General features: G+C 34.5%; 1 protein-coding gene across 16 annotated transcripts in view; it reads right to left on the bottom strand.

The window, feature by feature from the left end:
• Positions 1-18,861, bottom strand: part of PPP1R9A (protein phosphatase 1 regulatory subunit 9A) — a 387,118-nt gene that overhangs the window by 93,349 nt on the left and 274,908 nt on the right. For all 16 annotated transcript variants that reach the window (XM_063815444.1, XM_063815448.1, XM_063815449.1 and 13 more), the window contains exon 6: positions 3,925-4,060. In XM_063815444.1, coding sequence (XP_063671514.1) covers positions 3,925-4,060 — 136 coding nt within the window. The remainder of the gene's footprint in view (positions 1-3,924; positions 4,061-18,861) is intronic.

Raw genomic sequence — 18,861 nt, 5'->3', positions numbered from 1 at the left:
GGGATCCTCCTTTTTATTCTACAGCTTTTAGGCAGAGCCATTTTAACATTTTTTTTAAATCAGAATGTTTAACAGAGTAAACAAAAACAGGGATGCAAATTAAAATAAAATTGGCTGTTTGCTTATTTTAAACACTTCTAAAGATGTAGAGGAAGAATAAAACAGAAAAAGCAGAAATTTAAATAGTTTGAAAATTATCTACATAGCTTAAATTCTACTAGAGTATGACTTATAATTTCCTAAAGCATTGAAACAGATATGTCTAAGCATAAGCAATATATTGTAAGGTAATCTTTCTCAATATAGTTTTTAGAGCTCCACTGTAGGTTTATAATTTCAGGATCTATTTCTCCCATTGTGATGTTTTCCACGTAGTGAATGCAAGCAAGCAAATACCCTCTGTCAATGTGACAAGTTCCAAGTTACAATCAACTTTGGATGATTTGATCAAAAACAGAAGCTATCTATCCTTCAGCAGAAAATGCTGACTAAGAGCTGGCTCTGGAAATCAGTTGGATGAACTTGGTTGTTCTGTATCTAAATGGAGGTTTTCCTGGCTGGTGCAGGGAATGTCACAGGGGATATTGTCAAATAAAAATAACTCTAACTTTGAAATCACAAGATGATTCTATAAATCATAAAAGTAAAAAAACCAAGTGACTGATTAACAAAGATATATTAATCAATAAATTGTTCAATTATATATGAAATTAACTCAATTATTCAAGGAGCATTTATCCATTAGCTATCCAATATTTGTTCTTCTCATTTCCTTTATGCCTCTTGGACATTTTATTCTTCATTCACAAAGGAAGACAGAGAGTAAATAGAAAATAGGGAAAAAGCACTCAAATCAATCCATTTAATAATTTTTTCAGCATTAGAAAAAAGAATTTGAATCAAGTGATAATTTGAAGTTTTAACATTGGAGTGGATTTTCACTATTTGTACAGCTTTCATCTCTCCTATGCACTGAAAATTAACAGTTGGTTTTATCTGGGCATGTTTTGGTGAGGCAGTGTGTAATATACAAGAAAGGGAAAAAACCCAAGTCACAGAGGATGAGAGACAGATACAAAGGAGAAGTCTCCTTGACTTTTTTCCATAAAGTGAGTTACTTGGAGTAACATAGCAAGCACCTTGTTTTTACTTCTACAACTTGCAGAAAGAAAAAACAGTTTAACTTAAAGCTAAACTAATTAAAAAAAATTTTGAGTACTCAATTATTCTTCCCTTTAAACTCTATAAAGATGATTCTTATGGACTGTTGCATAGAGAAAATAATTATCCAAAGACTTGATTTCCCTATTATTAGAAATACAGAACAAAGAACCATAGAACCTAAACTCCATCACCGCAAACAGTAACTCTCTTAACAAAAGATGTTACCCAGTTATTCTGTGTCTGCAGGAGTGTTCTTACATGCTACTCAAAAACAGCACAGTGTGTTGCAAAGAGTCCAGGCTTTGGAGCCAGCAAGACTTTATTCCAATTTCAACTCTGCCAGCTACTGGATGTACCACTAGAAAAAAACCTCAGTTGCTGCATTTCTAGGGAAAAAAAGAAAATCTCTTCTGGCTGCATTAAAGATTAAATGAGATCATGTAAGAAAGACACCTTGCAAAGTGCCTGCCACTGAATATTTACTTAATTTCCTTGCCCCTGAAAATATCTGCTCAGGTGACAACTCTGATTACTTTACAAAAACAGGCAAACAAAAAAAAATCTATAAGCAATCTTCCATTTAAGATGTGATACATTCCTAAGTATAAATGTCAAGTAAAAACTATTCTTTTTCCATCTATTCAAATTATCAAGTTAAAGAAAAATCTGGGCCAGGTAGGGTGGCTCACACCTGTAATCCCAGCACTTTGGAAGGCTGAGGCAGGAGGACTGCTTGAGGCCAGGAGTTCAAGAAAGGCCTGGACAACATAGTGAGACCTCATCTATAAAAAAAAATTTTTTTTTTTTTAATTAGCCGGATGTGGTTCTGTGTGCCTGTTGCCCCAGCTACTCAGGAGGCTGAGGCAAGGCAGGAGGTTGGCTTGAGCCCAGGAGCTCAAGGATATAGTGAGCTATGCTTGCACCACTGCACTCTAGCCTGGGTGGCAGAGCAAGACTCTGTGTCATAAAAAAAAAAAAAAAGCAAAATTTTATATCAACTTTTGGGGATGAATGTGATCAGCGCCTCAAAATACCTGCAGAAAATGTGTGGTCTGTGATCTAAATGTTTCACTTGGAGTGCCTTAAAAATTTGACTATCTTCTTTCTTTGCCCCCTCTGCTTGTTAGACTTGATGTCTTATTTCATATTCATGGAATATTAGAAGCTGGAAGGAATTTTGTGATCTAGCCCAATCCCTGTGCTTTCATGCCAAAGACACCAAGGCACACAGACTAGAAAGCCTGGCCGTGTCCCCTTCCACCACTTGATGTCACTGTACTCCCCTGAACCTAAGACCAAAAATCCTAGCACAGTGAGGACGCAAAAATCAAACTTGCAGAAAATGATTCTACAATCTCAGAATAAGCTTGCAGCAGAAGCAAATCAGTGTCTGTGATAAAATACAAAATACTAATGTAGAGAATTGAAAACCAGGTAAGATACAAGTTCAAAAGATTTGAGGAAATCCCTTTTTTAGTTTGAAAATTCAAGAGAACATTTTTCATACAAAATATCTCAGTGTAATGAAAATATACTTGCCATTTCAAATGGACTCACCAAGTAAGAAAATAAATTAAATCAAGTTCTAAGAGTCTAATTCATTCATTTAAAGGATTTCTAATATATTATTCTTTGATCAAAAGTTAACGGATATACCACCTCTAATTTTCTGCTATAAGTGGAGAATATATCCTCATTATACCACATATTCATGAGATCTTAATATACATTGGGATTAAAACATCTCAGATTAAAAATATGTGAAAATACTTGAATGTCTGTTTATTAATCTCTATATCCTGGCTAGAAAGCAAAATTCTAAAAAATTATATATTCAGATAAGAAGGGGTTGAATACATGAAGTTTCACTGTGGTTATATTAGCTGGAATGAAGAATATTTGTTTTATCTGAATATGTACTAGTTTATGGAGTATAAAATACTACAATTAAATTGTTGATGGATCTTTTGACACACCAATATGAAACATATGAATGTTTAAACATGTTTATAATAAAGCATGTTGTCCCATTATATCAATGTACATTTCAAAGACATTAGAAATAGACCGGCATCTGTATTATATTACAGCACACAAGGGTTCGGGAGAGCTGTTTTCACTTGGGGGTTAGCTTCTATTCATTTACTTGATCTTTTACAGAAAGCAGGATGTAAAATTATTCCAATATGTATCTGCTCTATGGAACATGTGCTAGTGGAAAGCTTTGTTCTGCATTATGTTAGCACAAATCATAGTGAGCAGATCCAAAGAACTTTTTCTTCCTGGGGGAAAAAGACACTGGAAACACTCAGCAATCTTTAGTACTTTTCTATGTATATTTGTTTGTGTATGGGTGTGTTTACCGATTTTTTGGAAAAGCATTACATACTATTGTAGAACATTTGGAAAAGATTGAAAAAATATAAAGCAGAGAGAGAAAATCACCCAATTCCACCAATAAAGACGACATTATTCACATTTTTGTGTTTTTATCCCTTTCTGTTTCTATGACTTCCTTTATAATAGTGCAAAAGATAAGACTTGTGTCCACAGTCTTCATACTGTAAACAGGATACCATGACTTGATTCTTAAGCGTATATCAGATGCGAGTAGTATTTCTTTTCTAAGGTAGAATTTTAGTTCAATGTGGACACACCTTCCTCAAGAAACTGCATAAAACCTGTCATACTGTTATACAGTAGAGAGAGTTTCATGAATTAGAAAATGTGGGAAAAAGAATCTTTGCAAGCACTACTGACCTCGTCATCGTCGGCATCATACTGGGCATAGTGCTGTTCCAGCAGCTCTCTCTGGCGCCTCTCCTGTTCCAGTGTCTGGCTTATCAACTGGGCAACCTCACTCACTTGTCCTGGTTTTTCCCGCCCAATAACAAATCTGTGGAAAGGTTAACAAAGACTAATATTTAAGACTCTCCAACAAAAAGGAGTTTTAAGAAAAGTAAACAGGTTTGATCTCAGCAGGGTCCATCAAGCCTCAAGAAAGTAATATCACCTACGTACTTCAAAATGGTTTTCTTGGGTGAGAAGAAAGCTTAGATGTGCAATTAAAGTGATTTTTAGGGACACAGCTCATAAAGGAAAAGAAGGGGGAAAAAAGTAAAGGACCATAAAAATTATTATTTTAAGAGAAGATGTAATATACGTAACCCATTCTGCAGTACTTTACACATTTTTGATGCCATACAAAATGGAAGCAAGCTCAAAATTTCTTGTACCATTGAACTCAAGAAGCATTTGTGTAACTATAACAAAAATTACTTCAAAAACATTTTGAGGGCCGGGCTCAGTGGCTCAAGCCTATAATCCCAACACTTTGGGAGGCAAAGGTGGGTGGATCACCTGAGGTCCGGAGTTCGAGAGCAGCCTGGCCAAGAAGGCAAAATCCCGTCTCTACTAAAAATACAAAAATTAGCCAGGCGTGGTGGCACGCACCTGTAGTCCCAGCTACTCTGGAGGCTGAGGCAGGAGAATCGTTTGAACCCGAGAGGCGGAGGTTGCAGTGAGCCAAGACCGCGCCACTGCACTCCAGCCTGGGTGACAGAGACTCTGTCTCAAACCAGCAACAACAACAACAACAAACATTTTGACGTATAGCATAACTTAGGTGGCTAAATATATAACTTTGAAATAAGAGAAAGGGAAAACTTAGTGCTTTTTGTTTTTAAAATGAAAAACTGTAATAACAAGAGGTAGTGATAGTGAATCAATTCACTTCCTTTGGGGAAAAAGATAGTATGAGAAGGGGTGTGGTTCAATAAATAAGGGAGGAAAGGAAATATTTGTTATTAATGCCTGTAAAAAAAGCCTAAAGAGAAAAACAAGATATTTCCTTATTGCAAGCTACAGTCACTTATGGTATATTGTTGCCAACATAATGTGTTGTGCTCAACAATTTAATATTCATTTTTTAACATCTTTTCACACTAATATGTTTCTGTTTTTCTAAAAATACCAATAATGTGTCTCTAGGATGCAGTTTCTAAGTATTACTTATCATTATTTTAATATGAATCTTTGTTTAAATCTTGTTTCTACATTTAATTGATGCTTTCCTCTGATTAATGTATGTTGCTGTCTTCAATTTTAAATGAAATATACCACAATTTTTCTGCACAATACACTAAAGGTCAAAATTTTCACACTTGGATGTTAGTAATTAATTGCCTTTTAATAAATACTTTTATATAGTTTCGAGCAAGATTTACTTTGAAATTATCTTTAAGTGTTCACTTATCTTTTGTGTTATTTTCCTTTGGAAATCAAGTATTAATAGAATTTATAAATACTATCTTTTTCATCTTTATTCAGGTACAATTTACACACAATAAAATACATGAATTTTAAATGTACAGTTCAATAACTGTGATACATATGTAAACGTGTAATTACCACACCAATGAAGATACAGAACATTTCCATCAACCCAAACTATTTCCTTATAATCCTTTCCAGTAAGTCATCTTCATCCTGGGCCTATATTAATCTTTTCTAGAATTCTATAAAAATGGAATTTTAGAGTATCTAGCTTGTTTGGCTCACCACAATGATTTGGAGGTTTATCCATGTTGCTGTAAGTATCAGTTATTTGCTCTTTTTTATCACTAAATAGTTTTCCATTGTATTCAATATACCACATTTGGATTATCTATTTTTCTACTGATAGGCATTTGGGTTGATATTATAAAGAAAGTTACTATAAACATTTGTGAACAAGTCTTTATGTGAACATAAGTTTTCATTTCCTTTAGACAAATAATGGAATTGATAAGTCATATGGTAAATGTATAATTAACTTATAAAGAAATTGTCAAATTGTTTTTCGAAGTAATAGTATCATTTCATATTCCCACTAGCAATGCATAAAAGCTGTAGTTGCTTTGCATCCTCATCAACACTTAGTACTGTCTTTAAAAATTTTGGCCATTCTAGTAGGTATCTTGTGGTATTTCATAATGTTTTTAATTTCCATTGCCCTGATGACTGATGATATTATCTTTTCATGCACTTATTGACCATTCACATATCTTCTGCAGTGAAATATCTTTTCAACTGTTTTACCCATTACTGAAAATTGGGTTGTCTATTATTGAGTTATAATTGTTCTTTATAGACAAAAATACATACACACACACACACACACACACACACACACGTATGTGTGTATTTTATTTTTAAAACAGAGTCTTGCTCTGTCACCCATGCTGGAGTGCAGTGGCATGATCACAGCTCACTGTATCCTAGAACTCCTGGGCTCAAGCAATTCTCCTGCCTCAGCCTTCTGAGTAGCTAACAAGCATGTGCCCCATGCCTGGCAAAGCTCATTTTATAATTTTCTGTAGAGATGACATCTCATTGTTTTGCCCGGGCTGTTCTTGAACTCTTGGCCTCAAGTGATCCTCTCACTTTGGCCCCCCAAAGTGCTGGGATTACAGGCATGAGCCACTGCACCTGGCCCTTTATATATTCTTGACACATATCCTTGTCCATGTATGTTCAATATACATATACAAACATACACATTATATATGTAGGTGTTTATGCATTTAACTTATTTATTAACTTGTCCCAGTCTGTGGCTTGCTTTTTCATTTTTTAAATTGTATCTCTCAAGGAAGTCTAACTTATCACTTTGTTATAAAAATTCATGCTGGACATGGTGGCTCATGCCTGTAATCCCAGCACTTTGGGAGGCCAAGGTGGGAAGACTGCTTGAGCCCAGGAGTTCAAGATCAGCCTAAGTAACACAATGAGACCCGTCCCTTAAAAAAAAAAAAAATAGCCAGGTGTGGTGGCATGCACCTGTAGTTTTAGCTACTTGAGAGGCTGAAGTGGGAAGACTGCTTGACGCCAAGAGGTCAAAGCTGCCGTGAGCCATGATTGCACCAATGCCCTCCAGACTGGGTGACAAAGCAAGACCCTGTCTCAAGAAAAAAAAAAAAAATTGATGGCTTTTGCTTCCTATCTAAAAAGCCTCTGCCTGATTTAAGATTGCTAAGATTTTCTCCTATTTTTCTCCTTAAAGTGTTTATGTTTTGCTTTTACATTAGGTCTATCATATCTTGTAAATTGATTTCCATGTATGATGTGTGGTAAGGGTGGAATTTCCTTTTGTATTTCTAAATGGATAATGAATTGTTTCAACATCATATGCTAATAACACACTTCTCTGATTACTATATAATAAGTATTTAGGTGGTGTGAGTTTTCTAACTCTGTATCAATTGTTTTTCCTCTGCAATTCCATATAAATTTTACAATCAGCTTGTCAATTTCTAAAATAAAGCCCATTGGGTTTAATTTAGAATTGCTTTGAATTCTAAATTAATTTGTGGAGAACTGACATCTTAGCAAAATTGACTTATCTGATCCCTGAACATGGTGTATCTCTGTATTCATTCAGATTTTTACTTTCTCTCAATAATATACTATGGTTTTCAGTATATAGGTCTTAAAAAATGTTTGTTAAATTCACCTCTAAGTATTTCTTTTTTTCTTTTTTTTGTATTGTAAGTGATACTGGCTTTTAAATTTCTGTTTCTGGTTATTTGATTTTAAAGTATAGACATATAATTGGTCTTTGAATACTGGCCTTGTATTCTGCGACCTTGCTAAAGTCATTTATTAATCCTAGTAGCTTTTTGCAGATTTCCTAGAATCTTCTGATATATAATATCACATCCACTATGAAGAAATACATATTTTACTTCTTCCTTTCCTATCTGTCTATTTATTTGTCTATGTATTTACTGCCTTAATGCCCTGGCTAAAACTTCCAACATATATTAAAAAGAAGGGGTAAGAGTAGACATCCTCGCTTTGTTCACTGCTGATCTAGAATTCTAGAATATGAGTTCTAGATTGCCTAGAGATATACAGAATAATTTTATTTAGCAATATTATGTTTTTTATGGTTAAAGATACATAAAGTCTTTAACATGCTTAAAGAATCCATAGACATATGATGACTACCTTGAATTCATTATATTTTTGGTAAATTTTTAAATGTCAGAAATTACGTCTAATGATACAAATACAAAGCAATTCAGAAGCTTATATCCTAGAATGGTAACTTTAGAAAAGCCTAGATTGACCTTTTATCTTTATTTAAATGCATCATAGAGTAGCATTTGACAGAGTATCGCTTACTACAAAGTTGACAGGAAATTGAGGGTAGCAGTTAATGTATAAAATGCATATAAATTGAAAACAGCAGCCAAGCTCAAGGTAAAAGGTAAACTAGAATTCAGATTAATTTAAGCCATAAATTCTTTAAACTTATTCAAGAATGTTGTTGTCAGATCTTTTAGTTTAACAGTTTTTCTAATAGGAATAAAGTTCATTTTCTCTGAAAGACAAGGGCTACTCAAACTACAATTCGGGGAGAAAGAAAAATGATTTTAGAAATTATCTGCTAGCCAAAGATTAGAAACTACTGCTGCTATTTCCAGAGGTGAATGAAGGTGTCTTAAGAAAGACCCTGTGAGAGATTTTAAAGCAGAAAATTATTTTTAAATAGTTCAGATTATAACAGATTATATAATAAATTAGTCAATTATCACAATAAATCAAAACTCAAATATAATTTGCAAATTTCTTCCTATCCTCAAAAAAAGATCCCTAATTCCAAACCAGAATTATCTGTGAAGCTAAAATTAAAAAGAATAAATGCATTTATAATAGAAGTTTGAGAGGAAATAAGAATTGTTCCATACTGCATAAGAAAGTTGCATTTTAAATCATGAAGGCACAGTTGCTCAAAATCACAGCTTCGCTTTCTCAATTTGCCCTACAATTTAACATAATTTGCTATTTGTCCAATATTGCTTTGTATTCAAAATCACTCTACGGTCTTATGAAATAGAAATGATTTATAATTGCGCATAAGACAGACAATTCATCTCATGAAATATACTCACTTTTAAAAGTGTAATGTTAAAGTACATATATCTCTTCATTCAGGCAGCTATTTTGAGCAGTGTTATAGCACCCAGATCCACACATCTTTAAAGCTTTGTAATCCAATAAATTTAAAGCACAGATTTGCAATAATAGAATGTCATCCTGATAAGTACGATCCGGATGGAAAGCACACAGAAGTGGAACCAAACAACAGTCCCCTGCCTCATTTTCCTCATGTGGAGATCAGTATATAACCTCATGTGTCTGAAGGAGTGATAAAAGAATAAGATGTGGTACATACATGAAAGAATTTGAATGCACTATTGTTATTATGATGAAACTGATAAAATCTCCCATATTGAAAAATCTGTAACATTCAAATTACCTTCCTATACGTTCTTAAGTGTCTGGTCTATTTTAAGCTGTCTTTATAAATATGTCCTATAAGATTATATATGCAACTAGCATAAAGAGAATTCAGCAGAAAATGTAAAATTTAAAGTAAGGTTATTATTTCAGTTATGAATTCAGAGTATGGGTATGCTATGATAGTACAACTTAGGAGTTAAAATGGTAAGTAAAAGGGAAAACCAGCTTTGATGGGATAAATCCACCAAACTATAAATACCACCTACTGATTCTCTGACCTTGGATGTATTAATATTTCTAAGCCTTAGTTTCCACAGTTGTAAAATGAGTATACTAACCAGAATAAATATTATATAATCCTTAAAAAAACGAAGTATCTGGTGCTTAGTGAGTGTTTAATAAATGTAAGCTGTTGTTTTAATCTAGACAAGGCCAAATGCATTTAAAGTACCTCCTATAGACTGTTCTGAAACTTTGGTGGCAACATCAATAGATCATGTATCATCTTTTCACTAGTAAGCAAAGAACATTAAATTGAAAAGAAAATAGAGATGCCATTTCCTATCTGTCCAGTTAATAATAAAATAATAAATTAAAATAATAAAATTTAATAGTGCTGAGGCCATGGTGAAACTGCATATTTATACATTACTTATTGATTACAATGCACACTGTTACAATATCTTTGCTGGGCAATCTGAGAGCAGGTAATAAACACGATGAAATGATGAAAAAAAAGTACTTACTCTACACACTGTCCCAATTCCCTTTTATTTGATCACAGTATTGAAAATACAGTTGATTTTTTATGAGTCAACCACAGGAAAAGGATAAAATCTTTAATCTCAGATGTGCTCTGAAAACCAAAATTTCTGTTGCCACTGAAATATTAAAGTATAAATCTATATAATCACTTTAATTGAATTTTTAAAACCTTCAAAAATATAACAATAGTCAGCAATAATCAGTCCTAAATATGTGTGACCAAATCAATTGATATTTCTGCACAACTATGATTCATATCTTATACATTGTCTGAAACTGAACTGACAACATGTGTTGAATCAGCCTCTTTTTAAACTTAAATTTTCTTTAAGATTAATAATATTTTCTCTTGTCACATTCTAAATTTTTTTCTTTGCTTCAACAAACAAAAATAATGTGTGATAGTAAAATAGTGTGATCTTTTTATCTTTTAGCTATAAAGAATAAATTAACAGAAACAAAATTTAATGATTTAAATTAAAAATTAAGTATTTTTTCTAAGCTTATCATCACCAAATAATGCAATACCAAAACTAAAATCTACAATTAAGGTTTATGTTTTTAGCATGGCTTTTTATTGTGTTAAACAAAATTACCTTGGACAAAATTACTACCATATAGAAGGAATAAATACTAGTGTTCTATACCGTTGTGGGATGACTCTAGTTAACAATAATATATTACAGAATTTCAAATAGCTAGAAGGAGGACATTGAATGTTCCCAACATAAAGAAATGATAATGTTTGAGATCATAGATATGCTAATTACCATATGATCACTATACATTATAAATCAAAACATAATTATGTACCACTTCAATATATGCAATCATTATGTCAATTAAAATTTTTTATCTTGTTTTAATGTGCATTATTTCACTAAGAACTGCCCTCTCTCCCCTTCATGCTGAGATACAATAAGTCAAGGCAGATACATCAGTTATTCCTTTCTTTTCATTTATTATCAGGCCAAGAAATATCCATGTACTGTTCTTTGGAGTGTAGGTATCTAGATTACGTGGGATTCGTTTCATTAGTTTATTTGGTAAGCTGTCAAATACAAGTTAAACAACAATTAAACTGTATTTACAATTTACTAAATTAAGTCATAAAGATCCTACATGTTCCATGTAAATGACGAGAAGTTATAAAAATGATACTTTATGAATTCCTTATTTTTCAGATGTAGTTGTTTTAATAAAATTTATATACTAGTCAAAAATGGCACTTATTTAATGCTGAAATTTAAAAACTCTCAATGTGGAATTAAGTTTCAGTAAAAATGAAAAAGCTGATTGTGGAGTCAAGATGGCAGACAGGAGACAGGGCTGACATGCAGCTCCCACTTGGACAGACAGAACAATGTGTGGGGACTCACAATGTGGACTTTTAATCCAGGAACCACCACAGGAATGTACCAGGAAAACTAAAAGAATTCACAGATGCTTTGAAAGAAGTGGCAAGCCACTGCAAGTTCTGAAAGACAGGCCAAAAACTCTGAGGCTCTCTTGAAAGCACCACCTCCTGGATGGAGGCCGACCAACTTAGGACATTACAGCAACTCATGACAGAACAATCCTGTTTCAGGGAGGGAGAAGACAACAGCTAATTTCACTGCCTGCAAAATCCCAGCAAACCAGTGGTTCTCAGTGTGTCCACGTGACAACTTTACTGCCGGCATAACCAGCATTCAAGAAAGCCAGCATCCTCAACGTGTCTAAAACCAAGGACTCTCACACAGTCTATTTCATAGCCCTGCCAACTCCACCAGAGCAGGTACTGGTATCCATGGCTGGGAGACCTGAAGAAGGATCACATCACAGGATTCTTTACAGACATTTCCCAGCACTAACACAGAGCCTAGTAACCCTGCTAGGTGTCTAAACCCAGAGGAGCAATAACAGTCACTGAAGTCTGGCTTGCAGGAAGTCCCATCCCTAGGGAAAGAAGAAATGTACCACATCAAGGGATCACCCATGGGACAAAAGAATCTGAACAGCAGCCCTTGAGTTCCATATTTTTCCACTGAAACAGGTTACTCAAATGAGAAGGAATCGGAAAAGTAATTCTGGTAATGTGGCAAAACAAGATTCTATAACATGTGCAAGGGATCCAAACCAAGAAGAAATCTCTGATTTGCCAGATAAAGAATTCAGAAGGTTGATTACTAAACTACTCAAGTAGATACCAGAGAAAGATGAAAACCAGCTTAAAGAAGTTAAGGAAAAAATACAGTTTATGGATGAAAAATGCTCCAGAAAAACAGATACCATAAAGAAAAACAATTACAACTTCTGGAAATGAAGTACACACTTAGAGAAATAAAAAATGCACTGGAAAATTTCGACAATAAAATTGAATGAGTAGAAGAAAGAACTTCAGAGCTCAAAGTCAAGGTCTTTAACCCAATCCGACAAAGACAAATAATTTTTAAAGAATAAACAAACCCTCCAAAAAATTTAGGATTATGTTAAACAGCCAAACCTAAGAATAACTGGTGTTCCTGAGGAGGAAGAGGATCCAAATACAATGAGGCTCAAAGAACACCTGGGAAATAAATCGCAAAAAGATGACCACCAGCAAAAAGATCATCACCCAGGCACATAGCCATCAGGTTATCTAAGGAAAGAATCTTAAGAGCTACGAGGGAAAAGCAAGCGGTAACCTAAAGGAACATAAAGTGGTAACATAAAGGAAAACCTACCAGATTAACAGCAGATTTCTCAGCAGAAACCCTACAAGCCAAAAGGGATTAGGGTCCTAACTTTAGCATCCTCAAACAAAATAATTACAAACCAAGAACTCTGTATCCAGCAAAACTAAGCTTCAAAATGGAGAGATAAAGGATTTTTCAAAGAAATAAATGCTGAGAGAATTCATCACCACCACACCAGCACTACAAGAATCTTGAAACAAACCCTTGAAATGCACCAAAATTGAACCTCCTTGAAGCATAAATCTCATGGGGCCTATAAAACAATAACACAATGAAGAAAAAACAAAGTATTCTTTGGGAGGCTGAGGCAGATGGATCACTAGGTCAGGAATTCAAGACCAGCCTGGCCAAGATGGTAAAAACCTATCTCTACTAAAACTACAAAAATTATCCAGGTGCAGTGGCAGGTGCCTGTAATCCCAGCTACTCAGGAGGCTGAGGAAGTAGAATCACTTGAACCCAGGAGGCAGAGGTTACAGTAAGCCGAGATTGCACCACTGCACTCCAGCCTAGGCAACAGAGTGAGATTCTGTCTCAAAAAAACAAAACACAACACAACACAGACACACACACACACAAACAAAAACAAACAAACAAACAAAGTATTCAGGCAATAACTAGTGTGATGAATAAAATAGTACCTCACATCCCAATACTAACACTGAGTGTAAATGACCTAAAGGCTCCACTTAAAAGATACAGAATGGTAGAATGGATTAAAAATCCACCAACCAAGTATATGCTATCTTCAAGAGACTTACCTAAGGCATAAGGATTCACATAAACTTAAGGTAAAGGGGTGGAAAAAGATATTTCATGTAAATGGAAATGAAAAGCAATCAGGAATAGCCATTCTTATATCAGACAAAACAGACTTTAAAGCAACAACAGTTAAAAAAGACAAAGAGGGAAATCATACAATGATGAAAGGACTAGTCCAACAGGAAAATATCACAATCCTAAATATGTATGTACCTAACGCAGCACTCCTAAATTTATAAAACAATTATTACTAGATATAAGAAATGAGATAGATGGCAACCCAATAATAGGGGACTTCAATACTCACCTGACAGCACTAGACAGGTCATTAAGAGAGAAAGTCAACAAAATAATGGACTTCAAATGGACTTAACAGATATTTAGAGAACATTCTACCCAACAACTGCAGAGTATACATTCTTTTCATCAGCACATGGAAAATTCTCCAAGATAGACCAATAAATTAATAAATTAAACAAGTCTCAATAAATTAAGGAAAATCAAAATTATATCCAGTGCCCTCTCAGACCACAGGGGAATAAAACTGGAAATCGACTCAAAAAAAAAAAAAAAAAAAACCCTCAAAACTAAACAAATACAGGCAAATAAAATAATCTGGTCCCGAATGATCTTTGGGTCAACAATGAAATCAAGATAGAAATTTAAACATTCTTTGAACTAAACAATAATAGTGACACAACATATTAAAACTTCTAGGACACAGCAAAAGCAGTGCTAGGAGGAAAGTTCATAGCATTAACTGCCTACATCAAAAAGTCCAACACAGCACAAACAGACAATCTAAGGACACAACTCAAGGAACTAGAGAAAGAACAAAATCCAAACCCAGCAGAAGAAAAGAACCAATATTAGAGCAGAACTAAATGAAATTGAAACAAACAACAAAAAATACAAAAAATCAATGAAATAAAAAGCTGGGTTTTTGAAAAGATAAACAAAATTGATAGACCATTAGTGCAACTAACCAAGAAGAGAAAAGATTCGAATAAGCTCAATTAGAAATGAAATGGGAGATACTGCAACCAATACCACAGAAATACAAAAGATCATTCAAGGCTACTATAAACACCTTTATGCATGAATCTAGAAAATCTAGAGGAAATGGATAAATTCCTGAAAATATACAACCCTCCTAGATTAAATCAGGAAGAAATGAAAACTCTGATCAGATCAATAATGAGTAGTAAGATTGAAATAGTAATTTTAAAAACTGCCAACAACTACAACAAAAGTCCAGGACCAGAAGGATTCACAGATGAATTCTGTCAGGTGTTTAAAGAATAATTGGTACCAACCTTTCTGAAACTATTCCAAAAGACAGAGAAGAAGGGAATCCTCCCTAAATCATCATATAAAGCCAGTATCACCCTAATACCAGAACCAGGAAAGGACAGAACAAAAAAAGAAAACTACAGACCAACATTCCTGATGAACATAGATGCAAAAATCCTCAATAAAATACTAGTAAACCAAATCCAACAGCATATCAAAAAGATAATCCACCATGATCAAGTGAGCTTCAAATCAGAGATGCAGGGATGATTTAATATATACAAGTCAATAAATGAGACACACCACATAAACAGAATTAAAAACAAAATCATATAATCAACAGATGCAGGAAAAGCACTGACAAAATCCAGCATCCCTTTACAATTAAAACCCTCAGCAAAATTGGCATAAAAGAGCCATACCTTAAGGTAATAAAAGCCATCTATGACAAACCCACAGACAACATTACACTGAATGGGGAAAAGTTGAAAGCATTCCTCCTGAGAACTAGAACAAGAAAAAGATGCCCACTTTGACCACTTCTATTCAACATAGTACTGAAAAGTTCTAGCCACAGCAATCAGACAAAAGAAATAAATAAAGGGTATCCAAATTGGTAAAGAGGAAGTCAAACTGTCGCTGTTTGCAGATGATATGATCGTTTACCTAGAAAACACTAAATACTCATTCAAAAAGCTCCTGGATCTGACAAATAAGTTCAGTAAGATTTCAGGATGCAAAATGAATGTACACAAATCAGTAGCACTGCTGTACACCAATATCGACCAAGCTGAGAATCAAATCAAGAACTCAACCTTTTTTACAACAGCTCCTCACCCTCCTAAAAAAATATTTAGGGAGTTTCGAAAGATCTCTACAAGGAAAACTACAAAACGTTGCTGAAGGAAATCATAGATGGCACAAATGAATGGAAACATATCCCATGCTCACGGATTGGTAGAATCAATATTGTGAAAATGACCACACTGCCAAAAGCAATCTACAAATTCAATGCAATTCCTATCAAAACACTATCATCATTCTTCACAGAACTAGAAAAAAAAATCCTAAAAATTTCTATGGAACAAAAAAAGAGCCTGCATAGCCAAAGCAGGAGTAAGCAAAAAGAACAAATCTGGAGGCATCACATTACCTGACTTCAAATTATACTACATGGCTATACCAAAACAGCATGGTACTGGTATAAAAATAGGCATGTAGAAAAAAGGAACAGAATAGAGAACCCAGAAATAAAGCCAAATATTTACAGCCAACTGATGTTTGACAAAGCAAACAAAAACATGAAGTGGGGAAAGGATACCCTATTCAACAAAAGGTGTTGGGGTAATTGGAAAGCCACATGCAGAAGAATGAAACTGCATCCTCACCTCTCACCTTATACAAAAATCAATTCAAGATGGATCAAAGACTTAAATCTAAGATCTGAAACCATAAAAATTCTAGATAACACTGGAAACAACTCTTCTAGACATTGGCTTAGGCAAAGAGTTCATGACCAAGAATCCAAAAGCAAATGCAACAAAAACAAAGGTAAATAGATGGGACCTAATTAAACTAAAAAGCTTCTGCACAGCAAAGAATGTTTTCAGCAGAGTAAACAGACAACCCAAAGAGTGGGAGAAAATCTTTGCCATCTATACATCCGACACAGGACTAATACCCAGAATCTATAGAGAATGCCAATCAGTAAGACACACACACACAAAAAAAATCCCATAAAAAAGTGGGCTAGGGACATGAATAGACAGTTCTCAAAGAAGATATATAAGTGGCTAACAAATGTATGAAAAAATGCTCAACATCACTAATGATCAGGGAAATGCAAACCAAAACCACAGTGTGATACCACCTTACTCCTGAAAGAATGGCCATAATTAAAAGACAAAAAACATAGATGTTGGCATGGATGTGATGAAAAGGGAACACTTTTACACGGCTGGTGGGAATGTAATCTAGTATAACCACAATGGAAAACAGTATGGAGTAACTAACCTGCACAGTGTGCACATGTACCCTAAAACTTAAAGCATAATAAAAATAAATAAATTAAAAAAAAAAAACGTAAAAGTAGAACTACCATTTGACCTAGCAATTTAACTACCAGGTAGCTACACAGACAAAAGAAAGTCATTATATGAAAAAGACACCCACACACTCACGTTTATTGCAGCAGAATTCTCAATTGCAAAAAGACAGAACACCCTAAATGCCATCTATCAATGAGTGGATAAAGAAAAGCTGGTACATATATATACAGCATGGAATACTACTGAGCTATAAAAAGGAAGAAAATAATGACATTTGCAGCAACCTGGATGGAGTTGGACACCATTATTCTAAGTAAAGTAACTCAGTAATGAAAAACCAAACATCATATGTTCTCACTTATATGTGGGAGCTAAGCTATGAAGATGCAAAGGCATAAAAATGTTATAAGGGACTATGGGGACTTGGGAGGAAAGGTTGGAGTGGGATGAGGGATAACAGACTACACATTGGGAACAGTGTACACTGCTTGGGTGATAGGTGCACCAAAATCTCAGAAATCACTACTAAAGAACTTTTTCATGCAACCAAACACCACCTGTTCCCCCAAAACTACTGACATAAATAAATAAATAAAATGAAATAATTTTTTTAAATGAAAAAGCTACACCAGGATATAGTTACCAGTTCTTATATAACAAATAATTTCATTCAAATATTTATTGTATGTACATTTAATACCTGAAACATATATCTCTAAAAAATAAAAACAGATGCACACAACTTATACTTGAATATTGGAATACCCTCGTGAACTATGGGTCACAAGATCCTAGAGTGTTTTAGAAAAGCACAGTGCCTAATTGTTTGTTTGATTATATTAAATGGCTTTTCTCTGAATTTGATAGCTTTTTAATATTTAACTTGATTTTGATGAGCATGTAGTGGTAAATTTAACTCCAGCCACTTTCACTAGTTTGCTGACAGTAGTTAAGAGTTAAAAGTCCTAGACAACCAAACTCTTGCTCCTTATTTGTAACTGCATATTCTTACATATTTTTCCTTTCTATATTGAGAGCTAGATTAATATACCTTACTACATACTTAACATTAAAAAATTTAAAAATTCATCTATGAAGATGATTGCTTTTGAAAGCTGGATCTGGCCACTGCACTCCAGCCTGGGTGACATTGTGAGACTCCATTTAAAAATAAAATAAAATAGAATAAAATAAAAAATTTTTAAAATAAAGAAAGCTGGATCTGAAATATTTAAATTTAATTATAGGCATTAGTTCTTTGAAATGAATTTCCTATCTAACCCAATACTAATTATAAGAATATTTTCGGCTGGGCGCTGTGGCTCACGCCTGTAATCTCAGCACTTTGGGAGCCCGAGGCGGGTGGACCACGAAGTCAAGAGATCGAGACCATCCTGGCCAACATGGTGAAACCCCGTCTCTACTAAAAATACAAAAAAGCCATGTGTGGTGGTGGGCGCCTATAGTCCCACCTACTCGGAAGGCTGAGGCAGGAGAATCACTTGAACCCGGGAGGCAGAGGTTGCAGTGAGCCAAGATTGTGCCACTGCACTCCAGCCTGGGCAACACAGCAAGACTCTGTCTCAAAAAAAAAAAAAAAGAATATTTTTGCCAGGAAGGGTGATTCATGCCTGTAATCCCAGCACTTTGGGAGGCCAAGGTGGGCAGATCACCTCAGGCCAGGAGTTTGAGACCAGCCTGGCAAACATGGTGAAACCCCATCTTTACTAAAAATACAAAAAAATTAGCCAGGCATGGTGGTGAGTGTCTGTAATCCCAGCTACTTGGGAGGGTGACGCAGGAGAATCACTTGAACCTGGCAG

The sequence above is a fragment of the Pan troglodytes genome, chromosome 6, assembly GCF_028858775.2.
Source record: "Pan troglodytes isolate AG18354 chromosome 6, NHGRI_mPanTro3-v2.0_pri, whole genome shotgun sequence".
Taxonomy (NCBI): Eukaryota; Metazoa; Chordata; class Mammalia; order Primates; family Hominidae; genus Pan; species Pan troglodytes.
The sequence above is the reverse complement of the archived record's forward strand: the minus strand, read 5'-3'. Positions and strand labels throughout refer to the sequence as shown.